This window comes from Lacerta agilis, chromosome 8, assembly GCF_009819535.1.
Source record: "Lacerta agilis isolate rLacAgi1 chromosome 8, rLacAgi1.pri, whole genome shotgun sequence".
In the NCBI taxonomy this organism is placed as follows: domain Eukaryota; kingdom Metazoa; phylum Chordata; class Lepidosauria; order Squamata; family Lacertidae; genus Lacerta; species Lacerta agilis.
In genome coordinates, this window is record NC_046319.1 from 68,826,706 (window position 1) to 68,849,416 (window position 22,711).

Genomic DNA, 22,711 nt, shown 5'->3' on the forward strand with positions numbered 1-22,711 from the left:
CTTTGGCACACAAACACCCCAAAATTATTATTATTAATTCAATGTATTAAATCAAACTTTCAGTTCCTCATGTTCCTTGCTGAATTAATCTAATTTACAACTTGGGGACGAAAACAGCAGCACCCCCACCCTGCCCCGCAGTCATGGGTGAGGCAGAAAGATTCTCTTAGCATTGTCTGTGAGAACAGTCAATGTCAGGCAGTGCCCGGGTGCCCCAGCCTTTGTGCCGAAAGGAAAGTGTCTTGCCTTGATCAAGAGAATCATCATATCTCAAGAAAGGGCCAGCTGAGACAATGCCCGATGGAGGCATCCTTCCAGCAATCGCAGGGCCTGGCTTGTCACAATTCTGAAAGAAAGGGAGGAAATGGAACCTCATTGTTTTGTCTAGAGGATTTTGCATAGGTTAGCTCTGTAGTTTCAGCACTCCCGTGGGTACCAAGATGACGGCCAGGCTAATTTCCCAGGGCACTGCCAGTCCGTTTTCAGTCCAGGTTGATGCAGGTATATCGGGATCATATCTAGATTTTAACACAAGTCAAGACTGCCTGGGTAATTTTCCACCTCTCTGATCTTAATCTTTCTCCAGATGTGGCTATGAGGGCTACCACCAGCTCTCAAAGCTGTTACCTTGGCCTGATCTGACTCAGAAACCTTGACCCTGTGTCAGCATGCAACATCCTTGGGCAGCTGCCAAGGACCCAGGCTCCAGCAGGTACCCCTTTAACCGACACTCCAGTCTGAGCACTGGAGTTGCTCAGCTGCCATTTAAATGCCCCTGATATTTTCCAGGGAACTACGAGAAACTGACCACCATTTTGATTTCCCACAATACCCCAGAATGACACTATGGTGGGGGCATTGTGGGGAACTTAAATGGTTCTATAGGAGTGGAAGGAACTCTACTTCCACCGCCAGGTAAGTCCACAACACCAGCGCAACCCACTGGCATGGGAGGGGCCCACTATGCCCCCCTCAAACCCGGAGCCAGCTTTGTTTGCGGCAGGGGTGTGTTGTGACACCCGGGGCGGGGCATCGCTATGTAGGGTGCATGTGCAGCATCGCTACGTATGACGCATGCGCCGTACGTAGCGACGCTGCACATGCGCTGTACTGTACATAGCAGTTTGCCAGCGCCGCCGCTCCAGCGCCATACGGACAGTGCCAGGATCTTCTGCTCACAGCTGCAGCCATGAACAGAGGATCCTCCACATGCGGCTGCGGTGGCGGGGTGAGTCCCCGCAGAGTGCCTTCTTCTCACCCCCAGACATGGCATCCGGGGAAAACCGCCCCCCGCCCCCATCCGACGCCACTGGTTTGCAGTTCCTTCTTCTACTTTTCCTAACTCACCACGGTGCACCTGGCAGTAAGGAAGCTGCAGAGGCGGATACGACAGTGCAGGTACACCTCCTCCAAATCTGGGATGAAGGCAAAGACACTGAAGGAGAAATGGCCAGTGAGGGACACGGCATCCTTTTCAACTACCACGGTGCCGTCTCGAGGGTTTGGACACCTGCAATGAGAAGGTGGCAAAGGGCAGAGGACTGAGAGTTGCAGGGGCCTGGTGAGACCAGGGGCTTGTTCACTGGTGCATGTTCATCACTCATTTGACTGAAGCATCAAATGACAACTTGCAGGTGCGAAAGACCCTTCACAAGACTTTCATGTCCATCCAGGGTCATCACAACAATCTTCCATTAAGACAGTCCTGACATCCAGCTAGGAGTCACTGAGTGTCGACTAATCATCGGATGAGAAATCACATTAGGCTGGTTCACACAGAGGCGTTTTATACTTGATCTCTGCAACATCAAGGAATGATGGGCAGAGGGGTGCTGCAGATGTTGCACCACAGTTTCTGAGACCCAGGCCTTAATAAGGAGCATTTTCATCTCTTTTATCCCTTGGGCTGTGTTTTCCTTCCCTGTAAATATTATTCGCGGGAGCCAGAAAGGGATCGAGACCACAACATGGACAGGGAGGAGAGAGTCTTTAACCCTGTGGTCTGAATTGGAACTGCAGCTCCCCTTTGAAATGGGAATGGAGCTCTCTGCATTGAAGACATCAGGTGTGTAAGTGTGGAGGGCTCAGTTTCTGATCAGGATCATAGTGGGGCCAAGAGTTTAAGACTCCTCCATCCCCAGCATATTATCCACCCAGTTTGAGGTCTCTATATCCACTACTTATATGTATTGTTTTAAGAAAAATAGACACGCAGGGACTAAATATATGAATAACATCATTTCTAGTTAGATCCTCAGTTAAGAGAATATGCAAGTTAGGTTCTTGTCTCACTACACTGCAGTCCCTCTACTTCTCCCCTTCTTCATACATATTCAGCTTGAATGCTGTGGCTTTCTTCTCTATCTACCCTTTCATGCCAGGTGTCCTGGCCCTCAGTCCATGGTCGACATCTAAAAGGCATCAACAGCCAAACCCAAGTGTCCTCCCGATTCTCTACCCCTGTTCTCCAGTGCTATGAATTCTCTCTTCTCCCTGCCTCTCTCTTCCAGTTAGTAAGCCCTGTTCCCTTTCAAGCAGACCATGCAAACAGGAAGAGGCAAACAGCTTACTGGTTGGTGATGATATCCCACCGAATGCTGGAGGAGGCATCTTTGTCCGGTGTGGCCCAGCACGACGACAAGGTCAGTACAAAGCGGGTGGCGTCTGCCCCCGAAATGCTGATGCCCACATAGGCCCTGTGATTGACAGTGAGTAGGATAGGGCTCTGGGTGAAGGGCCGGCTGTACTGAGGGTCTTGGTACAAAGTCATGGTGGTCTGGTAGCTCCCTTGGCCGGAGGTGAGAGTGGTGTTAATGATGCTATCAAAGGGGTAAAACATAAGAGAGTTACAACGCTTTTGTTTTGGAGCAGGCAATAGGGCAGCACTGCACATTCTTGGGACCAGGAAGAGGACTGATGGGAGATGAAGAGTGAGGAAGAAGAAAGTTTTGAAAAGCAGGAGGTTGGAAGGACACAAGAGCAACGCTTTGAGGGTGGGAAAAATCTGCTTGCCCTTTGTTGGAGTCAAGAGTACTGAACGGGAAGACTTTCAGTCTGGTCCAGAAAGTAGATTCTTATGATAGAGGAATGCAAAGGTACCTAAATTTGAAGTGAATAAGGGACAAAGTGAGCAAAGGAACCAAAAACGTTAGAGCCAGCATGGTGAACATAGGTAAAAGGCCTGGAGTATTTGAAGCCATGTGAGTGGAAGAGGCACAGAAAGGCCTCCACGGTTGAAAGATGCATGCAAGGAAAGATGGGGAGGACCACAGCGAGAGGATACAAAGACAGCTCTCTGCAGGGGACCAGGTGTTGCTGGAGCCAATGCTGGAAAGATGCAAATATTATGAGGATGTGAAATGCTGCATTGGGGCGTTTGGCTTCTCTGTCCTGTCCTTCCGGCCAAACTCACTCCTGGATGGGATGGATGGCAGATGCCATTGAAAAGTTGATGTTCAGCGGGTAGGCGCAGGAGAAGCGCAGGAACAGAAAGCGATCTCTGCTGATCACCCCTCCGTAGGTGTTCTCCACACGGCCCTCCACTGCGTTGAAATAGACGGCATGGGTTGTGTTGATCTGGAAGGAACGCAAGGAAAGAACTTTGTGAGGCCCACTGCAACGTAAGCAGACACACAGATTTTCCTTCCTTGCTTTGGCAGCGTCCCTCCTCCCAGTCTCCAGGAGTCTGGAAATAACACCGACATCTCCCTCAGTGTAAGCCAGTTAGGTATCAGAGGCCAGAATCTTGCTTTTTGGAGGTCTATTTGAGGGAGGGTCATAGCTCACTGGTACATGCAGAAAGTACCAGGGTCACAACATCTCTGGTTAAAAAGGATCAGATAGCAGGAGACGGTAAAGACATAGGAAACTGACTTCTGCTTAGTCATATTATTTGCTCATCTCATCTGTCTACTCTGATGGCAAGCAGCTTTCTAGCATCTCAGGCAGAGATATTTCACATAACCTCGCTGCTACCTATTTCAGAGGAGAGACTTTTTTTTTTTACTGGAGCAGCAGCTGCTTGTTGGGATATCTGCCAAGCGTTTCTACATGAGTGTGGTGGGGAGAGGAGAGGCTTTATGCTGGATAATTATCCCCACCTCCATTGTGGTCCCACAGGTCTTCTGCACAGTATCAAAGTAGAAGAGGAGCCTGTCTCCGACAAGCGTGCCAGTGCAGGTGGGATCTGCCAAATGCAGTTCCTCAGCGGGGAATCCATCAGTGAAGAGCAGGCAGCGGGAGAGAGACACGGCACTGTTGCTGCCACTGCATGTCAACCGGTAATCTGGAGGGAGAAAAGGAATTTGGCAGCCTGGCCTTGTTTCTGACAGCTGGGGTTTTGCAGGTGACAGCTGAAGACATTGTTGCTGGAGCTGGAACCCCCCAGCATGTGGCAAGACGAGGGCTGCTCTGGGATGGTCAGGACCCACACATGCGGTCCTTGCTTTGACGGCACAGCATCAGGGGAATGTGTGAATACCAACATTCTGTAACACGAAGCGAGTCCATGTTTCAAAGGCAAATGAAAAGACAAAAAAGGAAAAGTGGCGGTCATTGTTTACCATAAGCAGCCTGTTCGGCAGGGCTATAATCTCTGTGGCAGAAGCAGCCCCATTTCCCATTTTTCTCGCCACACCATTCATTCTCTCCGCATGCCAAGTCAAGGCAGGGGTCCGTTGTGGCTAGAGAAAGAGGAACAGGTTTAGTAACAGCCTTAGGTAATCACAGACTCTGAACTTCACACGGAGGGGTCTTTTTGGATCATAGTATGCATTACTTTCCTTGCTTCACAATGTAGTAAGCCAGACCTGGGTGGATGGGGGGGGGACTTGCTTATATTGCTGAATGGGGCCTTCTACCTTTGCTCGAAAGTCTTCTCCTGATGGTTCCACATACTGAGGAACCAGGGCCGTCTTAAGCATATCAGGCGCCCTGGCGCGGCCAGCAAACTCGCGCTCCTGCGCTCCACTGGGCAGCCGGAGGGCGCAGCATGGCCGGCCAGCTCCCACGCTCCACTGGGCAGCCGGTGGGCGCTGCCGGCGGGCACTGCCAGCAGGGCTGGAGGGCGGAGGCGCCCTCCAGGCCATTGCGCCCTGGCATGTTGCACCAGTAGGCTCAATGGTTAAGACGGCCCTGTGAGGAACCCCCTTTATTCCTGTGAACTTGTGTGTATTGAAGAAGCAGAGGGAAGGAGTGTTGAAACTACACAAGCTACAAAGAGGAACATTTCAAATGTTTACAATTTTTAAAGATACCACACAGAAAGAGTTACACACACAAACACACCTCTGGCCAGTGATTTAAATACCATGATGTTCATTACCGTTGCTGAGGGAGAAAGGCAAGGCAAGTCACAGAATGCTGATAACATATGTTGGTTTTCCATCCCTTTCTAGTTACCGGTAATAGACTTAGGGTGCTTACAAAAAACCTCTCTAACAAGTATTGATCCTGTTTTGTTTGAAGGGAGATCAGACAATGTCCACCATTTATTTATTCAGCATTCATTCTGATTTGTTTGTGGGGAGGTTAGATGAAGTTGCATCAAAGCAAGTCTTATCCCACACTTTCCAGTGCATTTTCTCATCACTTTTCTTGTTGCAAAAAGTCTGAACATTTGGAATGTGGATAAGACCTCCCAATCCATAATAATAATAATAATAATAGGAAGAAGAAGAAGAAGAAGAAGAAGAAGAAGAAGAAGAAGAAGAAGAAGAAGAAGAAGAAGAACCTGGAAGCCCCTTTAACCCCAGTTGCCCCCAAGATGGACAGGCAGCTGATGAAATTGGAACTCACGGCACTGGGCAGCTGCTCTCCAGCCACTGGCATGGACCCCATGAAGAAGACACAGTTCCTCGTAAGCACTGAGGGCCACACACAACATGCCATTAGCTGCCCCATAGTGGCACAAGTCATATAAGCAGGACAAATAAAAAGGAGAAGGGTCCACATGCCAGTGGCACTCAGCAAATGGTCCTGATTGGTTAACCAGGGCCCCACAGACCTCTTCATATTCCTGGGGATCTTTGCAAGGCTCTAGTGCTACAGTGTCATCCAAGCACCTGAAAAGTAAAGACAGGAGGTTTTAGTCTCAGCAGATGCCTTTCTGTGGCCACCAGCCAGAGTTGGGGATGAAAATGAAAGATCTTGGGCAAACCTTGAGCTTGCATGTAAATTACACTAGCATTGTGGGATAAGCATGTTGGTTCTATGAGGCTGGTTAAGTTTAATTAATCCCCGAAGGGGTTAACACCATAGAGGAAGCTGTCCTGTCAGGCTTAGCTATGTCACATCCCTTTGGGAGGAAACTGGCAATCCAGCTCAGTGCATGAAGAGGTTTGAGCTAGTTGCTCCAGCTCAGCCACATGGCTCTCACTAGCCGCTCTTGAGTTCCTATACCAATAATTTAGGAACTTTCACCATTTTGGAACTAAGCTAAGTTTTACTGCCTGTGAAACTTTTTCTGAACGCTCTATAGAAAAGCACATGAATCTGACCTTTGGAGAGTTTGTAAGTAAAGCATTTTAACCTTACCAAACACATGGTCCTTTCCTATGCTGGAGGAAGTGGAAAACTTTGAAAGGAATTTTAAAATGCACATTTTCTATGCTTTATTTTGCTGGGTATTTTGTGATTTTAAATCCCTGCTGGAGTCTTCTCCCCAAAAAGTACTTGCCCCAAACTTGGATCTTGACAACCAGAAATCCCCTCCCTCCCTCCCTCCCTCCCCCCCCTCTCTCTCTCTATATATATTGCCCCAACATACATTATGTTGTTCTGTTCAGTTCAGTGCAAAGGGAATACAATGCAAATAGGGGTGATGTAATCAATTATGTATTTACTTGACTTAAAGCAGCAGTTTTAATGTATTTTTAATCTTTGTTGGAAGCTGCCCAGAGTGGCTGGGGAAACCCAGTCAGATGAGTGGAGTATAAATAAATTATTATTATTACTACTACTGCCGTGTTTCTCCTAAAATAAGACACCGTCTTATATATTTTTTCGCTCAACAAAACACAGTATGCCTTATTTTCAGGGGATGTCTTATTTTAACCACGTTGCATCAGTACGCTGCATAGCTACGCCTCTCCAGGCTGTTTTAATGGGAGGTACCACGTCACTATGGCTTATTTTCGGGGTATGGCTTATTTTTTGGGAACGGCTTATATTTCGCAAATGCATAGAAATCCTGCTATGGCTTATTTTATGGCTATGTCTTATTTTAGGAGAAACAGGGTACTACTACTACTACTACTACTACTACTACTATTATTACCAATCATATTCGCCAGCTAGATTTTCATTCCACACTTGGGACAACTAAGCAAACACTGGCCATTTCCACTTATGTTTCCATTTTCACTGGAATTCTCAGACATCTTTACTTCAGTGTGACCAAGAGAAAAGCTTTGTTAGCATTCATTTTATTTCCTACTAATCTTGTTCAGAGGTCATGGTTTAAAGCAGACTCTAGCTAAATAAGCCATCTCAGCTACATGTGATTTGAAGTTGGCTTGTTTTGAAAATGACTTGAGAAACGCTGGCTGTGCTGTACCATTTGGTAGCTTGAGCTGAATGCTGAGTAGGTGCTCAGTGCAGCTCACCTGAATGCTCTTATTGCCTGTGCCTTGTGCCACACCACCCCTTGCTGAGCAGAGAGAGAAAATTGATGGGAAGAGATAATCTGTGCATCGCTCCCCTCGCACCCAGGCATCAGCATTCATCGGACTGTAAAGATGATGCCACGAAAAGACCAACAAAGTGTTAAATGCTGCAATATCGAGCCCTCTTACCCCATTGGGCTTGTATCTGTTTTCCAGGCATTCCCAAACTGCAAGTCATTCTGGGCTCTGTTTCCATCAGGCAGGACTTTATCGTCCCTACGGATGCCGTTGAAGTTCCCACACATTCCACACAGCTTCCCCTGGTACTCTGGTCCCGCATGGATAAAGAGTGTGTGGCGGCCGTTGTATTGGATCTCCACACCGGCTACTGTTTTTATTGTCACAATGTTTTTAACCTTGGAAATAGCACCCAGGGCTCCCAGGCTGTGGGGTAGTTGCACTCTTTCCTGGTTGACCTGTGATTGAGACAGTAAGCATATCAGATGTGTCAGGGAAAGGTTTGTGGCCATCTGTGATCATTTCACAAGATTTTTGCCATCCAGTGCAATTTCACTGAAATTGTTTCCCAGGACCTCATTGTAATTGTGATTTTCTGAAGCAAGCTTCTTTCTCAGCTTTCCATCTGATAAATGCCTAAGGTAGCTGATGACAGGAGTGTGGCTAAAAAGAAAACCAACACGTAACAATTTGATTTTTTAAATAATAATAATACCACTATACAAAATACAATTACAAAGGCAGCTAAAATGAAGTTCAAGTGGGACACTAAATAAAATACCAAATCTGACTAAGCAGATAAATAAAATGGTGCCAGCATAAAGTAGCCTTAAGGAAATGCCACCTAAGTAATTCTGTCACCATTGGGCAATTGCTGTTCCTGATACCAAACTCAGACACCATTTTTATTGCATTTTCTGTAAGCGGTTTTGAGAGCCCCTTCAGGATATAAAGCAGGATAAAAGCATTTCCAGGAAAAAAACAACCCACACAAATACCTATGCACCATATGCAGAAATCTTCTACGCACCTCTGCTGTTTGGCCACTCCCTAGGATTATATGAAAGCTCAGTGTGTCACTCTTCAGCCAGACTTCCACTCGGCTCACAAAAGACACCCGAGGGTTTCCCTGGTGCCTGTTCTCTGCAACAACCTGGTAGAAGAAGGGAGGGGAGGGGTGGCAAGTCCTGGAGATCTCATAGGCGCAAGTGCCCTGGAAATGCGCCACAGCCCCATCAAAGGTGAAGTAGTGAGGGTCCCCAGTGACTGTGCAGGTTCCCCACCGTGTATGGCAGCCCAGCTTCCCATCCTTCGCAGCGCACTTCTGGCCGAGGTTACAGCTGGCTGGGACACAGCGGAAGTTGGAAGGGCCGTCACAGATGCACCTCTCATGGCAACCAGGGAGCCAGACCCGCTCCCCAATCTGCAAGCGTAATGGGAGGTTGTGAGCTAAGACTTGCCACAGATATTAATGTTGCACAGCTTGAAGTGACTGGATGCAAACAGCAACAACAACAACACAAAAAAACCCAAAACCCAACCCTGATTCCTTTTAGAATAAACATTGTCTGGACCCTTTTGTTTGATTCAAAACTTTACTTGCAGTACTTTCTTCAAAACAGAACAAAAACATCAAAGAAACACCCAAGTCATTCCTTACAATACAGTGGTACCTTGGTACTCAAATGCCTTGGTTCCCAAACACCAAAAGCCCGGAAGTAAGTGTTGCGGTTTTCGAACGTTTTTTGGAAGCCGAACATCCGATGCTTCCAGGGCGCCAGCATCGTTCAGATGCTGCGCATTGGTTTTTGAACATTTCAGAAGTCAAGTGGACTTCTGGAATGGATTAGGTTCGGCGCTTTTGTTTTTGCTATTTATTTTGTGTTTTTGTTTTTGAGGCTTTTTCGGTTAATTTGTTTTTGTGACTGTGAAACCCAGTTCAGCTACTGATTGATTGTGTGACTGACGAAATGGATAAAAGCCCCCCATCCAAACAACGACTATCATCAGTAAAGATAAGAATTAAAGAATTTTTTTATCATCTACAATACTGTCTTATTTATTTTATAGTATAGTACATAGATTATTGCTTTCATTTTAATTGCTGTTTTAGGGGTTGTTTTTAAAAGTCTGGAACTGATTAATCTGTTTTGCATTACTTTCTATGGGAAAGTGCGCCATGGTTTTGGAACGGACATCCAGAAAGGATTAAGTTTGAGAATCAAGATACCACTGTATCTTGTGCTGTCCAGCACAGGTTCAGCATCTTAGAAATAAAAGCTAGTTCCAAAGAGACCTAGAAGCAGAGGTCACCCTCTTTCCTAAAGCCTCCATTTTGCCTGGAGCTGTTTTCTTTCCCTTCAGGAGACTCTTTCACACATTTATATTCCCATTAAGCCTGGGAACAAAGAACTAGAGCCACCACCCTTCCTAGATGTCAGATTTGCAATTCAATAGCCTCCCATGTGATCAAAATTAAACACTCCCATTCAAGCTAGCAGAGAACAACAACAGTTAATTATCAACCCATTAAGGAGCCCAGAAATTCCAGTGGAATTTCCCCATGTTAAGACTTTTCAGCAACACACACAGACATCCTCAATTTCAGTGTCAATTAAACAATTGTAAAAGGTAAAGGTAAAGGACCCCTGACAGTTAAGTCCAGTCGCGAACGACTCTGGGGTTGCGGCGCTCATCTCGCTTTACTGGCCAGGGGAGCCACCATTTGTCCACAGACAGCTTCTGGGTCATGTGGGCAGCATGACTAAGCCGCTTCTGGTGAAGCAGAGCAGTGCACGGAAACGCCGTTGACCTTCCCGCCGGAGTGGTGCCTATTTATCTACTTGCACTTTGACATGCTTTCGAACTGCTAGGTGGGCAGGAACTGGGACTGAGCAACAGGAGCTCACCCCGTGGTAGGGATTCGAACCACCAACCTTCTGATCGGCAAGCCCTAGGCTCTGTGGTTTAGACCACAGCGCCACCCACGTCCCAATTGTACTTAACAACATATTGTACTTAACAACATATGGCCATTGTCAAGCTATGTCTACGCGGAGAGGAGCACAGGGCCTGCTCCATGGTTGAGGGGGCACTCGGCAGAATGCCCTCTGGTGGCTTCCTTGTTTATGTTACAGGTGGGTAGCCGTGTTGGTCTGCCATAGTCAAAACAAAATCGAAAATTCTTTCTAGTAGCACCTTAGAGACCAACTGAGTTTGTTCCAGGTATGAGCTTTCGTGTGCATGCACACTTCTTCAGATACACTGAAACAGAAGTAACCAGATCCTTAAATATAGTGGGGGAGTGGGGAGGGGTATTACTCAGAAGGGTGGTGGGAATGGGTGATAGGCTGATAAGTGTGGAAAACCTGTTGACGACTCTAAACGGCTGCAATTAGTCTTGCAGGGAAAGGCAAGGGGTGAGATGGCTAAAGATGGCTTTGTTATGTATAATGAGATAAGAATCCAATGTCTTTGTTCAAACCAGGTTTCTCCATGGTTTTAAGTTTGGTGATTAGTTGCAATTCAGCCACTTCTCTTTCCAGTCTATTTCTGAAATTTCTTTCTTTAAGACAGCTACTTTGAGATCTTTTATAGAATGTCCTGGGAGATTGAAGTGTTCTCCTACTGGTTTCTCTGTCTTGTGATTCCTGATATCAGATTTATGTCCATTTATCCTTTGGCGTAGGGTTTGGCCTGTTTGTCCAATATAGAGAGCTGAAGGGCACTGTTGGCATTTGATTGCATACCAGGAACAAACTCAGTTGGTCTCTAAGGTGCTACTAGAAAGAATTTTCGATTTTCCTTGTTTATGCTTGTGTATTCCCAGTGGGCCAATGAAGCACCAGTTCTCCTCCAATCAATACCAGGTAACTGCCATTTTAATTTACTGTGATATCCCAGATATAAGCACCACTCCAGAGCAGTGTAGGTAAATGGGAGCCATTTGAGGGTGGTGGATTAAGGGCAGCAGGGAGAGAAAAAGCCCGTTGTGGCTACATCGTGGCTACATACACTGGAAAGCTGGGATGTGGGACCCTCACCTTATAATGCAGCCCTTTGTGCATACAGCCACACTGCTCTTCTGGGATGCATCTGTCTCCGCTGCGCAGGTACCCTCTGTCACAGAAACACCCTTCAATGCACATAGGATGGCAGTAGGGCTTAATCCAAGCACTGAAGCAGAAGTCCTGGCAGGGAGGCCCACAGAGCTCATAGTGGCTATTGGCAGGGCAGTCAAAGCCTGCTCAGGAAAGAAGAGACATGGAATGAGAAGCAGAGCGCCATTAAGGGAGGGGAAGGCCCAAAGCACAGGTGGGAATCCTCAGACACAAGGGGCCAAATTCAGCCTTTTAGGTCTCTCTCTCTCTCTCTCTCTCTCTCTCTCTCTCTCTCTCTCTCTCTCTCCACCCCCCCCCTTGAACTCTCTCCAGGCTTCACCCCTCACCAGCCCTGTTGTGCACCCTCTCCTTGAGTGTTGTTGCGTGGCTGGAATGTGTCCTTGAACTTTTATAGAACCATAGAGTCTTAGTGTTGGAAGGGACCCAAGGGTCATCTAGTCCAACGGCCTGCAATACAGAAATCTCAGCTAAAGCGTCCTCATGCTTTCATAACACCCCGTGCTTGTTTGCATGGAGGACAGAAAAAAAGGGGGGGGGGTGCTTATCCATATTATGAAGATCACAGGCCCCAGACCAGGGGCTTGTTAGCCTGTTTGATAATCTTGCCCTGGTCAAAAGAGCCTCAATCTCTATTGTCAAGGAGGGGAGAAAATAAAGTGCAGGGGTAAGTATAGATATTATTGACTGTTTTTCAGTCTTTTTGCAGACCACCTGTATCACTCTTCTTGTAGAACACCAGTATCCACGGATCACAGAACTCTTGGTTTTAAGCCCAATTTGTTACAGAAAAACAATATATCACATTAGCTATACTGCAGTCCAAACTGTGAGGCAGTAGTGGTTTCAGCTTACCACAGAAAGTCTCTGTCCTCCAAGGTGAGATGGTAACATTGGCTCTCTGGCAAGCCATTACGTATGCCTGAATAGACTGGCACAAGGTCTTGTTGTCCCCAACAGAGAAATGAAAATCAAAGATGCAATCGGTCAGATAAGGCTCTGGATCAACTTGGGAGTGGCAAAAGGCAAACGGCCCATCTGGATTCCGGATGATCCAGCACATAGATTTTGACCGGATTAGATCAAACATGGGGTTAGAGGCACGAGATACATCAACTTCACCAAAATGCAACAAGCCTTTTGTTGTGGAGCCATTTTTCAACGGGAAATCATCACCAACGGCTCCATTAAAGTTCCCACACAGCCCACAGGTCTGGCCTCGGTATTGAGGGGGAAGGGTGACAAGGAGAACGTGGGCCAGGTCATAGATCACCGTTAGCCCAAAGTCTGCTTTTAAAGTTGTGTAAAAGCCATGCTGATAAATGGCAGTTCCAAGGGCCTGGATTTGCACCGGGAGGTTTAAAGCTATGCCGTCAATCTGTACGAAAGGAAACGACAAAAGCAGGTTAGTCCTGCCAACAGAAACCTCAATGGCCAAACTATGCAGAGTGAAGATGGGCCAGGGATTCCCAGTTACCACATCTTTGCTGCAAAGTGGCTATGGAGAAGGGATTTTGCAGCAGAGATACATCCAATGTGGGAATGTGCTCAACCCTTTCCCCACCACCTTTTTACTGCAGCTGTAACCATGCCCCTTGCAACAAGCCATGGCCCTCCTCTTGGCACGGCACATAGCATACGTGGGAAGCTCCATCAGGATAATCTGAGCATTTTGCCGCAGAGGAACAATGGTTGGGGTTCACAATGGCAAAGAAGCTGAGCAACAAATGACAAAATCCCTGGTTTGAATCTCACCTCTGTCACAAACACATGAGGGAAGCCACTCTCTCTCAGCCTCAGTCATCCCATCTTCCGTATGGGGGATAATGACACTGACTTACCTTACATTAAGACTAGCTAACTGCTGCCCTAATCCAGGCCTAATCTGTCTACCTCCCCATGGACATTTGTCTCTCCTCACCCCAATTTTGATGGTGGTAGCAAAAAAAAAAAAGGAAGGGACACTTAGGAAATGACATGGTCTAGGGATGGGATGTGCCTAAATCTCTCTGCCCAGCTCAACCCAGCATCCTGATGAGGATGCAAACCATTCCATCCTTGGTCATCAGACTGATCATTTGATAAGCCTGGAGGGGCCAATCACATCCCTCCTCCTCCTCTTCCCCCCTCTCTTATCAGAACACTGCCCACTGATAAGGAGAAGCTGTGAGCAGTTTGTGTGCCCAGCATGTTGTGCATATGTCTAGTGTTGTCAAAAGTTGCTGGTCTCCCTGTCGTGCTGATGGAGTGGTCCTCCTGTCTCCTTTCTGATTCCTCCTCTGCTACAGATGCCAAGTCTGCTGCCCTGTGACAGCCGAAAGGGCTGGGGAAGGAGGCTGGCTTCTCAGTAGAGTTGGTGGTGGACCTACATCTCTTCTCTCCCCTCCTTCACACAATGACTTTTCTGCTCTGCCGAGTCTGGGGATGAGTGTAGGCAGAAGCTCGCCTTTCCTGTTTAACGTCCAACATGGCTCCTATGTTCTTACCTTGACAGTGCCCTGGAGTTCTCTCTGCAGAGATATCTGTGTATTGTTCACTAGCACAAGTACTTCTGATATCACGGGGAAAGGATTTCCATCCACTTTCTCGCTCTTCACCTCAACTCTAAAAGATGGCAAGGACTCCATTGCCCCACACAGTTCAACCACGACAGTCGTGGAGGCACCATGGAAACCATAATGCCACCCATCAAAGGTGATGTAGCTGAGATACCCGGAAACCCGACAGGTACCGTCTGACAATGGGTGACACCCGTACACCCCATTCTGGCTACCGCAAAACTGCCCGGGGCCACACAAGGACCCTGCACTGCCGACGGCATGGACCGATTCGTTACACCGGTATATCTTACGGCAATTCTCTCCTTCCAGGAAGAATGTTTCCCCTTTTACATAGTATCGGCCCTTGTAGCTGCAGCCACACTGCTCCCGAAGCACACAGGCAGTGCCACTCAGCACTGAGCCAGGTTCACACCGGCATTCTTCTATACAGTCAGGTAAGAAAGTCCTGGGCACAGGTGGTCGTGAGCAAGAAGTGGGGGAAGCAGTTCCACAGAGTACGTAATTGCTGTTTGACGGGCAGGTCAGTTCTGAAAGACACACACAGTGCAACACATCCAGAAATGTTAAAGAAACATATATAGGAACATATGAAGCTGCATTATACTGAGTCAGACCAATGGTCCATCTAATCTCAGTATTATCAACACTGAATGGCAGCAGCAGGATTTTCAGACACGGGAAGCTCCCAGTCCTACCTTGAGATGCTGGAGATTGAATCTGGGACCTTCTGCATGCAAAGCAGATGTTCTGTCACTGAGCTATGGCCCTTCCCCAATTAGGTAACACTCTCCATAAAGGAGAGATAGGGAACATAAGAAAAAAGTGGGAGGAAACTTCCATTCCAGCTGTTGACGATACAACAAGACACATTCAAATTCTATTTTTTGGAGCCTCACTTACCACAGCCTACAGTCTTCCTCCATGGCTGAATGGTGATGCCATGGACCTGGCACTGCCAAGCATAACTCTGAAGGGCCATGCACAGGGTCTTATGGCTGCCCTGAGTGGCACACAGGTCTTTCACACAGGTCTCCATGTGCATTTGAGGATCTGCAAGGTTGTGGCATTCTTTAAAGGGTCCATTTTGATCGCTAATCATTCCACAGTGGCCCTTTGATCTGAACTGGGCTGTTTCGGTTTCACTGCATGAGGACGGGAGCCCAACCACTGTGCAGTGGAAAGGGGAGTTGGCATCCTTCCAGCTGTCGCCAAAAGCGAGAGCATCCTGAGCCAAGGAGCCATTGGGGGTCCTGAAGTCATCATGGCGGTTTCCATTGAAATCTCCACCTAGGCCGCAGAGGGACTCGGAATAGGTTTCGGGAACAGAAACGGACACATAGTAAGACCAGTCATAGGAAACGGAGAGGCCAAAATCAGTCTGGATGATGATGGATGAGCCCCTGAAGTAGGCGTTGATCTTCCCTGATGCAAGAGTGAGGGGCAGGTTTGCCAGGAGGCCATTTACCTAGGACAAAAGGGTGATGCCAGAAACCTTTAGGAACTACTGAGGCCCCCCGTGCCGACCACGATTTCCCCCAGGATGACTGGTGTGATTTTTATTATACTGAAATCATTACTCATTTTAGTTTACTATCTTCTTATTCATTCCTTAGCTGCTCTTCTGCAAGAATTGGCAACCTTTCGGATATTGCTGGGCTCTCATTTATTGCTGCATGGAGGAGCATTCCTGAGCTGTAGTACAATGAAAGAAAAAGACAGCCTACCCCACCCTCTCCCCTGAACATTTATGATATGAAAAGCGACAGGATTGCAGCAGGCCATTACGGGACAAGCACCAATGGAAATGCAACAAGCACACCCACCCCAAAATGTCTGCAGCCACAAACAGTATTAAAAAGAGGATGGTGTATACCCGGTAATTACCCGATGCTATCATGAGTACAAATCATCACGAAGGCACAAGGAAAAGGACAACTGCAGGGGCCCTGAGATGCCATATCTATATCTTACTATGTGATCAGGCTGCAAACTTTCAATGCAATTACCAGGAATGTGATGGGACTTACTGCTAAGTGAGCATGGTTAGCATTCTGCAAGTTTGTTGACGAGCAACTCCTTTAATTCTGACCTCCTCTCCATCCCCTCTTGGGACAGGAGGACATCTGAACCACTTGCTAAATTTAGATGGCAATGATTCCTCAAGCATCACACAGACTTGCAAAAATGGCTGCACAGGCAGAGTGTATTTGTGTGCGAGCATGCCAAGATAGCGATTCTTTGGGGATTCCACTTTCTCTACTAATCAGTTCCCAGCCGTTTTCTCTGGGTGGGAAAAAAGTTCTCCTTACCTGCACTTTGCCCTCTTGCCCTCCTGCTACAGCAATGTGTTCCCCATAGACATCCAGCTCTATCCGTCTCGTCCAAGATGCTGCGATGGAGCCCATGTGTTCGTTGGTCACATGGATGGTGAAAGTAGGAAGCTGGCTGGGAGGGCCGCAGTACTCAGTGAGTGTGTACCTGCAGACGCCTCGATAATCGAATGCAACTCCGTCAAACGTGATATAGTGGAGGTAACCGAATGCCCACATGGTGCCGTATTTCACAGGGTGACAGCCCCGGGTGCCGTCTATGGTTCTGCATCTCTCTAGAGGCCCACAGGTGTGGTCCCAACATTCCATGGGGTGGCCGGGCTGCTTGCAGGAGCATTTCTTGCTGCAGGTGTCTGTCAGGATCACCTCTTCGCCCACCTGATAGCTGTGGCCATTCAGCCTGCAGCCACACTGTTCCAAGGGCACGCAGACTCCAGACTTCAAAACATGGCCTTCTCTGCAGAAACAACCTGCCACACATGGCTTGGGGCACCAGGCAGAAGCATTGAAGTTGGTGCAACTGGCAGGGCAGGCTGTGCCACAGAAATCATAGTAAGCATTGGCTGGGCAGGCAATTTCTAGGGTAAAAGAAAACAAATTACCCCAAAAGAAGAGGACATGACTGCCTTTGGTGCCACCAAACAAAGAGACAACCATGTTATTTTGCAAGCCTGGTTGGCAACTTAAGTCAAAATAGATGCAAGGGACCTGCGATGTGGTCTTTCCTTCCTCCCCAAACATTTAAAGGCAGCCACAGAAGGCTTTGTAACTAAGCACTCATCCACACTTATCAAAGCTGTTTTCCCTGCAAAAACCTGCTCTTTACAACTGAATCAGAGCAAACAACTATCTGTGGAAAACCCAAATCGCCATTTGCTCTGATTCAGTGTTAAAGATTATGTTTTCTGGGGAAAGCAGCAAGGCAAAACAAAAACGCTTGGTCCCAGACCAGGAAAACACACACATGTGTCTAGAAAGCACAGGGCAAAAGGTAAGTGCAGGGGTCAGGAAACTTTTTCAGGAGGGGGCCAGTCCACTGTCCCTCAGACCTTGTGGGGGGCCAGACCCACCCTTCACAAAAGCACTCCCCCCTCACAAAAGGACACCCCTCTTTCAAAAGGACCCCCCAATGCTGCCACTCACGCTGCCGCCACCACCGCCGCCTCAACTTCAGCAGTGTCAACGTTGTCCTCTGTCTCAGTGGGGCGCAGAGCCCAAGCTGCTGGCCTGGGTGGCAGAGGCAGCCTCTGTGCTGCCACCGCTTCCTCCCGCTCTGTCGCCTCTGGACGCCGCCCCTTCCTTCCCACTGAGGCGGCCGAGCAGGAGGAAGTGGCGACCGTGCAGAGGCTGCGCCAGTGTCGCCACCCGCCCAAAGGTGTCAGCAGCTTCTGATTGGCTGTAGGAGCTTCCTGCAGCCAATCAGAAGTTGCGTTGCGTTGCAGAAGTCAGTCCCTGCGTGGCAAGAGCAGGCGGCAGGGTCCACAAGGTTCACGGGCTGGATTAATGAGCCTGGCAGGCTGCATCCAGCCCACGGGCCTTCGTTTGCTGACCCCTGAGTAAGTGTGTACGAGCCCTAATTTCAACTAATTTAATCTGGATCCATTTTTTTCTTTTCCAATGATATTTTTCTGCAAAAAGAAGAAGAGGGAAATAAGTAATTCAAGCCACTCCTCCCCTGCTGTGGGAACACAACCTGACACTAGGGCAATTCAATTTGAGGGGGTAATTAGTGAATTATTTGTCCCTTACCCCCCAGGTGAAATACCAAGCCATAAATGTTAGTTCTACAGAGCAAAGCATTTGAAATTAATGAACATGACTAACGCCCGTTAATGTAAGTGCATTTACGCTGAATAAAACTTAGCTGGATATTGTCCTAAACATTTAACTAAAGACGGCAGGAAGCTTTGCTGAGTAGAAATTACTTGTGAGAGTAAATATTGTGTAGGAGGATCTCGTCTATTAGAAAGGGCATTTATTCATAATACAACACCGAGGACACAAACCTCTTCAGGCAAACGGGGATATTTGGAGTTTTGAGAAAGTGCTGTGGGCACCAATCACAAAATGGCTGCCATGGGGATGTGGCACAAAAAAGTCTGCTGTAGGGGTATGGTGTAACACAAATGCTGTAACCTTTCCTCAGGGGAGAAAAAGAGATGGTGAGAGATGGAGTGTGTGTGTGTGTGTGTGTGAGAGAGAGAGAGAGAGTGCTATGGAACCTGCAGTGCTGCAAATTCCACTTCTCATTTTTGGCTTTTGCCAAAAATGGCTCCCCCCCCCCCCCCGCCCCTGAGTGCTGGCATGCAGCCCCAAACAGATTACCCCTGTGGGAATGTGGCTCACAACAGAAAAGCTCCTCTGAACTAAAGACATAGAAATGAATGTGTGCCCATTTGCACATTATAAGAGGTGATGTCATAGATAGCTCAAGAGGAATCATGCTCACCACACTTAAGTTCCTTCCTCCAGTTTGGCACCGTCACTCCCAGCATCTCACACATCTCTTCGTAAGCTTCTATGGCTCCACAGAGCATGAGATTGCCTGGTCCAAACCGGCAGAGGTCATAGATACAGGATTCATAATAAGAAGCTGGATCCTCATGCCAGTGACATTCTGAGAAAGGCCCAGAGCGATCTCTTAGAATCCCACACATTTGCTCAAACTCTTGCTGCTTTACACAAGGTTCAAATCCTCCGGTGTCGTTTCTGCACCTGAAAATTTGAGTAGCGGTTAACAGGAACTACTGTGCATCCAGAAATTCTGTACAAAACTCCATAGATCAACCCAAACAGGCAAGATTTAAGCCATGTTTAAGACTGGGCTCTGGTGAATCTCCAGAGGAGTTTTATGAAATCTCCACAATTCCAAAACTTCCAAACAGGACAACAGCTCCTTTCCCATATCCAGTACAGTGGATGCTCGGGTTGTGAATGTGATACGTGCGGGAGGCATGTTCGCAACCCGCAGTGTTAGCAACCTGCAGCGCTGCGTCTGCGCATGCGCGGGTCACAATTCGGCGCTTCTGCGCATGCAGAAGACCCAAAAAGGAGGCACCAGCATACTTAGTGGAACCTCAAGATTTACAGTAGTAGAAAAATTCTTAAGGCAGACAATCCAATGAGGACTAAGCATGTTCAGGGACCACATGCACAGTAGTTCCAGAATGCTGTTTCTCAGCATAGACCTTAGGGTACATACAGACGCACATAAATTTAGTGGTCGGGCTGCTATGGAAACACATTCATCATATTTATAAAAAGATGCCAGGCGCAAGGGAAAGTGCTTATTCTGTTTTGTAGCAGATTTGCATAGAGGTGATTGACTGCCCCATTTATCAGTCATGATGCCATCTCCACACCCTTCCATGAAATAGTTTTTTTTTTAAAGCAAACAAGCAACAGAGTAGGAAATATATATATATAATTAAAAATCCAGACATTTTAAGTTGATAAGCAAGTGAACACTTATGACCAGCCCAAGACTAATTGCTGCCTGAGGCAAAGGATAATATGACACCTGATCCATGTACAGAAACTGACCAGGCTTAGGAAGCACAGGAAGGCCACGTGTCACACAGATCAGCCCTTCAACATTTCCCCATCACTTCCCACCCACCAACACCTGCTGCCTAATGGAAGGATCAGAGGACCAGTGGTGAGAAGGAAAACAAAGCAGACAGTCAGACTGGAAAATCGGAGCAGGGAGGGATAACAGTCTGCATTTGATTCAGATGCAGGAAAGCATGAGGAGCAGAGGCAGTTGAAGAGCATGTCCTGCAGCAAAGAAAGCCCCCATCGGCTCCTGTTTCCATGCACGTGTGAATGCACCAGCACCACCATAAATGGCGAAGGAAAGATGAAGGGTATAAACGTACTTTGAGGGGCTTCTGTCCGACATCCAAGCATTGCCGAACTCCGCATCGTTCTTGGCTTTCTTGCCATCAGGCAAGACCTTATCATCCCTCCGGATGCTGTTGAAGTTCCCACACATCCCGCGAAGCTTTCCCCAGTATTCTGGGCCTACGCGGACAAACAAAGCATGGCGGCCATTGTACTGGATTTCCAGACTGGGGGGCGCTCTCAAAGTCACCATGTTCCTCCTTTGCGTGATGTTGGCCAACTGCTTCAGCTCTGTTGGCAAGGGGGTCTGCCTCCCATCAACCTGAAAAGGGAATGGAAGTCCAAATGGGAACCAGGAAATAACTGTAGTGTCCAGAGGGGAAATTGTGGGTTACAACATCACAAAGCAAGGCCCAAGGAGGACGCCTCTCCCACGGTGGGACACACATAACAGGCAGTTGAAACAGCTGCTGCTTACAATTTAAGGCACTGCTTCTTCCTAGACTTCTCCACCCCCACCTCCATTCTGAGATCTGGGTGGTAAAAGTAGGTGGGCAAATTTCCATCTTATAACCACCATAATGGTCCTCAGCAGCTATCAGGATTTGGAGGCAAATTCACAAGAATATAGGCAGATTCAAAAAAATCTAAAGAAAATGGGCCCTGGGAATTAACGCTCCACATATTTGAAGAGTATTATCACATCCCTCTTCAGACTTCTCCTCTCCAGGCTAAGATGTGGGATGTAACATAAGCAGTCAAGTACAACACTTCCTGTTTGCCCTGAGTGGACACACAGGGGGATGTTCCTCCAGTTCCAGGAGGATTTCCTGTCACACCTGGTCTGAGAGCATCCTCCCCCTGCGTGTGACCAGGTTGGTGGGCGTGCCCCCGTGAGACCCCTGTAAAAGGGCCAGTCATGCAGCCATCTTCCCTTTACTCTTTTGCTGCTTTCTTCTGATACTGATTTTGATGTCTTCTGGCTCTCAGCCAGCAGCACATGGGCTCAAATTCCTACATGGGATGAACCCACTCTCTTTTCTGTAACTAAAAGCTAAAAGCCTGACTTCAGGGAACCTACTGTGAACTAAATGTAAGTAAACTTATTATGATTACTTTTTAAAAGAAGACTGTTGTGTCTTTATTCTTTTTAAAAGGGGTAAAATGGGAATTTACCAGGATCAAGCCCAATCTGGACAAGCCAGATTGGATTGCTCAAGTTTGGTCATGCCTGGCTTAAGTAAAGAGATTCAAACAAATCTACCAGCTAGGTTCCTGCTATATACTGGGGAATGTACTCTGCTACTGACTCATAGCACAAGTGAGGAATGATAATATTGAATCAAGATATCCTCTCCTACTATCCACAACATTCTCACATAAGATAGTTCCTTCCACCTTTCATCATAGGCTGTTTTCCTTAAGAATGACTTCTGGTTATGCTGCTCTATAATGTATATTTTCCAATCTGCTTGTGTTTGATTCCCACCCCATGGCCTCTTCTTTGAGTCCAACAAGTTCTGCTCACCTGCACATCTTTGCCTTGCTCCAAAACAACATGAGAACGGAACTGCTTGGAGACAAGCCATATTTCCACTCGGTAAAGAAAGGAAACCAGGGGACTCCGGAAATTCTTGTTAGTCGCCACCACCCGGAAGGAGAGGTCAGTAGAGGAGCCATCAGTCTTTGAGATCTCGTAGGCACATGTGCCCTGGAAATGTGCCACAGCCCCGTCAAAAGTGAAGTAATGTGGATCCCCGGACACGGTGCAAGTGGCCAGCCGAGGCTTGCAGCCCAGCTTGCCATCCTTGAGGGCGCACTGCTGTCCATGGCTGCAGCTTGCTGGGACACAGCGGAAGGTGGAAGAAGCATCACAACTGCACCTTTGTGTGCAACCAGAGAGCCAAAGAAGGTCCCCGACCTGATGGAGAAAGCAGCCATGAAGAGAGAAAGAACGGCCATCGTGAAAAGATCATGAAAATAATAATAAAAAATACGAGCATATCTCTGAAATATGAAACTATATAAACCAACAAGAGCTCTGTCTTTGCAGAACGAAACCTAGAGAAAATGGAAAGTAAATTAGAGGGCAGACATAAATAGTGGTCTCTGCTGGCCCTTTCCAAGGTGCAAAGGAAAGGAAGAACATAGGAATCACCTGCTTTGTCACTTCAGATGATTGTTCCTCTAGGCTGGCATTTGATCTCCCACTTGGACTACTGCAATGCGCTCTACGT

At 47.5% G+C, this 22,711-nt stretch overlaps 1 protein-coding gene across 1 annotated transcript in view; it reads right to left on the bottom strand.

Moving 5' to 3' along the window:
* Window positions 1-22,711, bottom strand: part of LOC117051990 (IgGFc-binding protein-like) — a 64,486-nt gene that overhangs the window by 1,794 nt on the left and 39,981 nt on the right. Inside the window, exons 23-39 of the mRNA XM_033158716.1 lie at window positions 22,003-22,395; window positions 20,510-20,796; window positions 19,081-19,346; window positions 16,611-17,209; window positions 15,202-15,766; window positions 14,227-14,828; window positions 12,596-13,118; window positions 11,666-11,865; window positions 8,653-9,045; window positions 7,794-8,080; window positions 5,797-6,062; window positions 4,563-4,682; window positions 4,101-4,285; window positions 3,413-3,576; window positions 2,571-2,819; window positions 1,348-1,510; window positions 247-346 (exon numbers count right to left, since the gene is read on the bottom strand). Of these exons, the coding sequence (XP_033014607.1) occupies window positions 247-346; window positions 1,348-1,510; window positions 2,571-2,819; window positions 3,413-3,576; window positions 4,101-4,285; window positions 4,563-4,682; window positions 5,797-6,062; window positions 7,794-8,080; window positions 8,653-9,045; window positions 11,666-11,865; window positions 12,596-13,118; window positions 14,227-14,828; window positions 15,202-15,766; window positions 16,611-17,209; window positions 19,081-19,346; window positions 20,510-20,796; window positions 22,003-22,395 (5,362 nt within the window). The remainder of the gene's footprint in view (window positions 1-246; window positions 347-1,347; window positions 1,511-2,570; window positions 2,820-3,412; window positions 3,577-4,100; window positions 4,286-4,562; window positions 4,683-5,796; window positions 6,063-7,793; window positions 8,081-8,652; window positions 9,046-11,665; window positions 11,866-12,595; window positions 13,119-14,226; window positions 14,829-15,201; window positions 15,767-16,610; window positions 17,210-19,080; window positions 19,347-20,509; window positions 20,797-22,002; window positions 22,396-22,711) is intronic.